Below are 7,543 nucleotides of genomic sequence, written 5' to 3'. Positions count from 1 at the left end.
ACGGGACGCAGCTATAATTGCGTAAGGGCAAGTTTAAGAAAGGAAAAAGGCTTATGCTGCTGTAAAGACGGCTAAAGGCATTACAGATCGACATAAGAGGAATCTAGAAGGTGTGGTAAGGGGCTTAAAGAAGGTACAGAAGGCGTTAGCAGCCATAAATAACGTCGCTGCTAAGAAGAAGACACTAAGAGCTTATATAGCAGCTGCCAAAGCAGTAGAGGAGGCGCAATTAACGGCAGAAGCCCTAGCAATACTACAGAAGCAGTAGGAGGACTCCTCTACTGCAGCTATAAAGGTTATAGCTTGCTCTATTGCTCTACAAGACGCCGTAAGGGCTCTAAAGAATGATTCTTAATAGGCTATATAGTCTACACAGGCAGAGGATAAGGAAGGGCTAGATAGATTAAGCGGCGATAATAAGGTGTCAGATAAGGACGAGGATAATATTAAAATTGACGACGTTATGGAGTCAATTGAGGAGCAATTAGAAACTAAAACGCCATAAAATATTAATATAGAGCCTCTTTGATATAAAAATAAGGCTTTATACTACCTAGTAATATTATAGTACTGTGCGATGCTTTGTACTAGTATTTTACCTGCAATCGGGCATCTGGCAGAATTTTGATGTTCTAAACCGTCATAACTATGCCGACCGTCATAACCCTATCGCTCACGTTATTTACGCCGCTAAAGTTATAATCTTTTATATATTTTATAAAGGAATTTTAAAGGTGGCAGGGGTGGTAGGGGGTAGTTCTGCGTTCTATTGGCTAATAAGTTAGAGTGACCGTCTGATTAGCTCATAAGTTTGCATAAAAGGGCCTGTGGCATTAGAGTGGGGATGTGTACGCTGAAGTGGGGCGGGAGCAGGGGTTGGCGCCTCCTCAAACTCCTCGGCGAAGCGGATGAGCCAACTGAGAGAACCTTGATAGGCTATTTTGTGCTGAAGCCCAAAGTTTATTTAAAGCAGTTGGCCAGACATATGCGCTCTGCAGCTTCTATTAAAATTGCATAGTAATTAGTTTAGTGGTTTTTAAGATATTATAATTTGGGGGCCAAAATAAAGCTGAATTACTATATTTTAAAAACCACTAAACTAATCACTATATAGCTTTAATAGAAGCTGCAGAGCGTATATAAAAGTCTAAATCTAAATTATTAAAAATTATTATTAAGTGGTTGTTAAGACATTAAATATAAAATATTGTTTTTTTTGGTGAGTTTTGAGGTGGCCAGCTTGCTCGTGCGGCGCAGATTACGCTAAAGGAAATGCTCACGATTAAGGCGCAGTGCATGGAGGCACAGTGCATAAAGCCTAACTGTTTAGTCAAATTATTGAAGACAAAAAAGCCGCCAAGTGACACTTGATGCATAAACAAGATAGAAGATGGCTCGAGCGATCACGAGGAATTGCGTAGTAGTGATTGCGTTTCGCTTTTGTCTGTCTGTTGTTCCCCTCCGCACCTACCATTCGTGACTGCTCTCCTTTTGCAAGCAGTGTGATCGTGTATGCGTCCAGAACCTAGAACTTGTGTAATAGAAAGTTTACCGCAGGACTGTTCCTCTCGTGCATCTTCCGCAGCTCTTACAGAAAAGGTGCAAGCTATGCAAGCTTCGAGACGCAAGCAACTTCAGGGGAACATGGTAAGCCAAAATGGAACATGCGACGCGACAAGGACTGACTGTATGTCAGTATTTCAGACTCATCTCTTTATTATGGATGTTATTTCTAAAACCCTCTTTGTCGCTGGACATAATCGGGAGACAAAGTCGATACTGGGTTAACACCAAGACCAACACGTCGTTCACGATTGTTGGCATGATGTAAGTTGCACAGAATCAATATTGCTCCCTTTTTTTTTTAGCACTAATTACAAGTTTAGATATTACCTATCCAATACAACAACTGACATCACTGCTGCGGATCCGCTTGCCGACCCCGAAATATGTACAAGGGACGCAGCTTTGTTCCAGAGACTTGGTATCAATACCATCTATGTTGGTGCTATCGATCCAGCTCAGAATCACGATGACTGTTTCTCCATATTTAATGCGGTGGGAATTTATATCATAGTCCCTCTACGGTTTATCCCCATATTCTCTTCAAATTCAGAAGACCCTGCCGCGGCTTACACAATGGAATTGATGCAAGACACATTCGCGGTGGTAGATGCTGTGAAGGACTACGATAACCTTTTGGGCGTGGAAGCTCTATATTACACGATCATAGACCCTACCCAGAACATTCTAATAGAGCAGCCGATAATGAGAGTAGGGATCACACCAATTTACCTTTACCCATGTGGCTCCGGCTGACCGAACAGGCTATCATTCGCGACACCAAAGAATACATTAGTCGCCATGCTAGCCGCTACATACCTACCGGCATGACAATATATTTGCAAGAAAATACCTATACCGACGCCCAAACGTACGGCAACTTACTTGACTATATCCAGTGTACCACCACGGGTTCAGATAACGATATGTCTCGAGCTGATTTCATGGGCATCGTAGACATTAGGTATTTTGATAATGTCACGGACATCTCTACTCAACGTAGTGAGAGCTGGGCGGGATACGGTGGGCTCGTTAGAAATCTCTCCGATACATCAATACCTGTTTATTTCATGGCCTATCGTAGTATGCTCGGTTCTCAAAATTCCTACCAGTCAGCGGATTCATGGCCAGACACTCAGCTACTCTATGACACCCACGCGGCGGTCACGGTTCCTTTCGGACCAATTTCAGGAGGCTTAATCTATGAATGGGCTAATGTGCAGTCATACGATAAAACAAACTATGGAATTGTTGACATCGACGATAAAGGAAACGTCCAGTTGAAAAAACCGTATGACTCGCTTCATGATACTCTCAACCAATTTAATCTCGAAGCTTTCTACGGGCAATACGCTTATCTAGGTTCAACGTCGGCTCCAGCGTGTGCGCCATCCCTTATTAGACAGTTAACATCCATTGATTTCACCCTTGCTACTCAGTGGGCGTTGCCTACTCCTCCGCCTGGGCTTCCAGAGATTATTACCTATGGAAATAATGGTACCCGTGGACAGCTTGTCGATGTCACTGTTACCACTGTAGTGCACACTGTCAAAGATAGCAATGGAAATGTTGTCACTGATCTGATCATTACACCGAGCAAGAGCAGTCCACGCTCAATTACCGGAACCGGGAGGCTTATATCTTCTAGCTCGTTAACCTCTGTGCCCAAGTCAGGGTTGAGCACCGGCGCAAAGGCTGGTATTAGTGTAGGAGCGGCATTTGGCGGACTTATGTTGATTGGAGTTGCTCTATTTTTCCTCTTGCGGAAACAAAAATCAAAGAAGAATGACAGGATGCCTCAAAACCAAAATGTATCAGAAGCGCCAGCCGATACGGTACCACCTCGGAAGAAGCCTGCTTCCGCATATCAGTCGGATCTGCCGCAAATCGATAGTGTGCAAATTCCGCTTGAGTTACCCACAGGAGAGTATAAAACGGAGCTGGAGGGTGGTTTAACGAGCACACCACATGTGAAATATAATAATACATAGTAGAGCAGAGCGCTACTCTAAGAACCTTATAATTTTACGAGTTAACACGAGCAACTTATAATGGCGTAAAAATAGCCGCGTGCTTGCGACTTACCGAGAATAAAAGATGGTCGTCACGATAAGATACCGACTGTTTTATACTAATAGACAGCATTGTACGGATAAATTATTAAATATTATGGCTTCTAAAGCAGACTTATTACCTTTTCATATAGAGGAGTTGTTTAACTTCTAGTAAAAAAAGACTTTTAACCTATAGATACTAGTTGGTAGGGATTTGCTTCGCAAATCCTATCCCTCCGTCGTGCTGCGCTGCGGGGGCTGTTTCGCAGCGGGGGGTAAGCTTTAGGCAGAGCTTTCGTAGAGCTTCGTGCAGAGGTTCGCGCAGAGCCTTATGTAGAACCACGTGCGGCGTGCAGGCGTGTAGACGTATAGATCTATAATAAGAAAAATAGTTTAAAGAAGGAGCTTATATAAATTACGAAAAATAGGGTTATTACGTTAAAGACTATAGAAGTAGGCAGAGTTACTATATAGTAAAAGGAACGAGACTAGTAGAAGATATATACGTATAAAGGGACAATAGTATACTATAAGGAACAAAAAAAAATTTAATTAAAAGTTTTGCGTTTTGTTATAATAACGTATACTAAATTTATAAGGACGCTAAGTACGGCATAAGCTATTAGCTACTAGAGCTAAAATTATTAGAGTTTAGAGGAATTAATAAACTAGTTTATAGACCGGATATTAAGGACAATAAATTTAATATAGACGAAATATTTAGCAATAATAAAGTAATAAGGGTAGCTTACTAGGAGTATATAAACCTTAAAGATGTTATATAAGAGGTAGATAATAATTCTACTATAGAATAGGGAACATTAGTAGGGATTAAGACCCCACTAGATACGATATCTATTGCTTTATAAGACGTAAGAGAAGTAAGTTAGTAAACCACTTCGGCACTTAATAAAGGCAAAAGGCCATAGGCTTAAGATTCTTAAGAAGAGATATAAGACGCTTAAGATTCCCAAGACAGAACGAGATAAGCTTAAGGACTTATAATAGATAATAACTAATAGAGCAGAGTAACGGCTTAGTTTAGTAATATATAAATAAGCTTAGGACGAAGTTTCCTATAGGTATAAGACTCTTAAGATAAGATAAGTAAGATTTAAGATTTTTAAAATAAGATAAGAATACTATAAAAGCCTAGTTAAACTAAGGCTGGAGTAAAGCTTAAGAAAGAAGCAAGCTTAGGATTAAGAATCCTAGGGGACTAAGATTTCTAGATATAAATTAAGATTATTAAATAAACTAAGATTAAGAAGTAAGAAGACTTTAAGGATCTACTTATAAGATGTAAACTAAAAGAAAATATAGAGGAATTTAGATAGAGAATCCTTATATAGTAAGAACAGAAACTAGATTAAAGAATTAGTATACTAGGTTGTATAAGGGACAGAGTACCTATATAAAGAATTACTAATAGGCCTAGGGCAGGTATGCTAAGAGCTAAGTAGCTTACTAAACTAGAAGATAAAGAGGATCTAGGGATCCCTACTAGGTTTAAAGAATAATATATAAAAGGCTGTTATAATATAGTAATAAGAAGATACTTCCTTATGGATAAGCCGTATATACTCTAGCAGCTATACTAAAAGTAGTATAGGCAACGACATAATAATAAAAGGGAAGATTTCTATATATATTTAAATAAGCAAGTTATTTAAGACCACCCTATTATAGAAAAGGCTATAACTTATATTAAGGGAGCCTTAATTATAACGTTAAAGGATCTAGAGAAATAATTAGAGGATTAGAAAAGCGAGAGATATATCTTAATACCTGTAAATAAAGTTATAATATTTAGATTAGTATAATAAAGGTTTAAACTTAAAGATAAAGGTAAGTTAAGAGTTAGCCTAAAGTACCTAGCATATTATACGCTATTATAGATTATATATATAGATAATATATACAAAATATATAAGAATCTAAAAGAAAAGAATTGGAAATACCCTATAAGGATATATTGGGCGCCAGATAAGCGGTAGTATAGAAATGCTAAGTATATATATAAATAGCATCTAATAGAAGTTGAGGAGTTAGGAGACTTAATACTTTAACTAAAAAGATTTCTTATAGAAGAATGCTTAGATGGATAATAGTGGTGGGAATGCCTAAAGCATACTTATCTATAGTATATAGAGGATAAAAAGCGAACTAGGTATTGGCTAAAGAGTAAGCTAAGTATATAAGGATTAAGCAGCTAATAGTTAGGAAAAGTAGAGGCCTATAAAACTAAAGGGAGCTAGTAGTAGAACCTTAGACCCTTAAAGGAATTTAAGAATAACATCTAAATTTAAGAGTTAATTAGTAAGATTAGCAGTTTAAAGCACTAATAGATAGTAAAGTAATAAGAAACTATATCTTACTAATAGCAGTAAAAAAAAAAGGGATTACCTTATAAATAGAAGAAACAATCTTACCTATTAGTTATAATTTTAGGAGATCCAATAGCCTACAAAGGAGGTATTATTAACCTTAAAATAGGACCTATTTAAATAACTATTAAAGGAAAATAACTTAAGATGTCTTTTAATATCCTACTATTAGGACGGGATAAGGTAGTATTAGGTATACCTTAGTTATAGAAATATAACCTAAAGATCGATTAAATTATAGGTTAAGTTAATATTAGGGATACTTAATAACGTAAGATGTAATAATAAACTAAGTTAGTATAGTACTAAGTTGGAGCGATATATAAAGAGACTAGAATGTCTTTAGCACTACATAAATAAAAAAAGAGGAGCTCTTGCTGCACCCGGCCCAAAAAGACTAAAACTAACCAAAAGAACCCTAAAAAATACCTAGAGAATCCCCCTACGATATATGTATCGCAGGGGAGGCATACGTTAAACGACGGTGGTTTATACTCGCGCGCGTCCACCAGAACCACGCCTAGTAATAGCCCTCTATAATAAGAATAGGCGAATACCACACTATAAAGCGGAAAGACCTCTATTAAAAAGGCATCTAATAAAATATAAAGCCTATTAAACGCGTTTAGTATCCGTAGTTATAGGGGAGTAACTATTAGCTATAACAAACTAATATAGCTAGTAGAATGGCTCCGCTAGTTTAGTAAACCCTAGGCGCCCCTCTAGTAAACCCTTAACTAAATCCTCTAACGGTTAAGTAAAATTAAAAATAAACAAAATCCCTCCTTACCGGCGAACCGCACCTAGGCCGCTATAGCTGTATATCTACAGTATAGGGAACCTACCCCCCTAAAAATAATATCCGGGTATATAATTATAATATAACTAAATATAGAAAAAGTAGAGGGGTTTAGGGGATAATTAGAAATAAAAGTCCTTATAAAGATTTGTAAAGAGGTTTATAATACTATTATAGTCTAATACCTTAGGAGCGGAGATATTAGAGTTACCTTAAGGGACTAATAGGTAAAGGAACGAGCCGTTAGGGTAGGGAATAGGCTAGGAGAATATATTGGCATAAAAGTGCTCTACGAAGATTACCTAGTTAAAGTCTTAGCGGTTCCCCTAAGCTTTAGGGTAGAAAAGGGACGCTAGGCGGATAATACAGCAACTATATATAAGATAGTAAAACAAACGGAACGCCTTATACTAGGACTTAAAATCACTTAAATCTAATAGCTTTAATAGGAAAATATAAATTAAGCATATAATAAGAATAATAAAAGAATATAAGGGTCGCTAGAAACTCGCTAGGGAAACGCCAGTCAAACGTATAACTCCCTTATTATTAGCACACATATATTAGGAATGCAAAAACTCCTTATTTAAAAAGGTATTATTATAAATGGCCTTATATATAATGTAAGGCTCTATAACTACAGACTCCGCCTAAAATAATACTATTGCTATATATAATAGGGACACACCCAATCCACATACGTAGTATAGGTGTGCTGCGGCCACTATATAGGCCCCCAT

At 37.6% G+C, this 7,543-nt stretch overlaps 1 protein-coding gene across 1 annotated transcript; it reads left to right on the top strand.

Moving 5' to 3' along the window:
- Positions 1-1,470: 1,470 nt before the first annotated feature.
- K441DRAFT_643693 (glycoside hydrolase family 72 protein) lies at positions 1,471-3,605 on the top strand. The gene is made up of 4 exons (XM_067646731.1): positions 1,471-1,647; positions 1,697-1,827; positions 1,887-2,274; positions 2,328-3,605. The coding sequence occupies exons 1-4, from the start codon at positions 1,513-1,515 to the stop codon at positions 3,552-3,554; spliced, it is 1,881 nt and encodes a 626-aa protein (XP_067499640.1). The 5' UTR covers positions 1,471-1,512; the 3' UTR covers positions 3,555-3,605.
- The last annotated feature ends 3,938 nt before the right edge of the window (positions 3,606-7,543 follow it).

Source organism: Cenococcum geophilum (assembly GCF_001692895.1).
Source record: "Cenococcum geophilum 1.58 unplaced genomic scaffold K441scaffold_49, whole genome shotgun sequence".
NCBI lineage: Eukaryota > Fungi > Ascomycota > Dothideomycetes > Gloniales > Gloniaceae > Cenococcum > Cenococcum geophilum.
The sequence above is the reverse complement of the archived record's forward strand: the minus strand, read 5'-3'. Positions and strand labels throughout refer to the sequence as shown.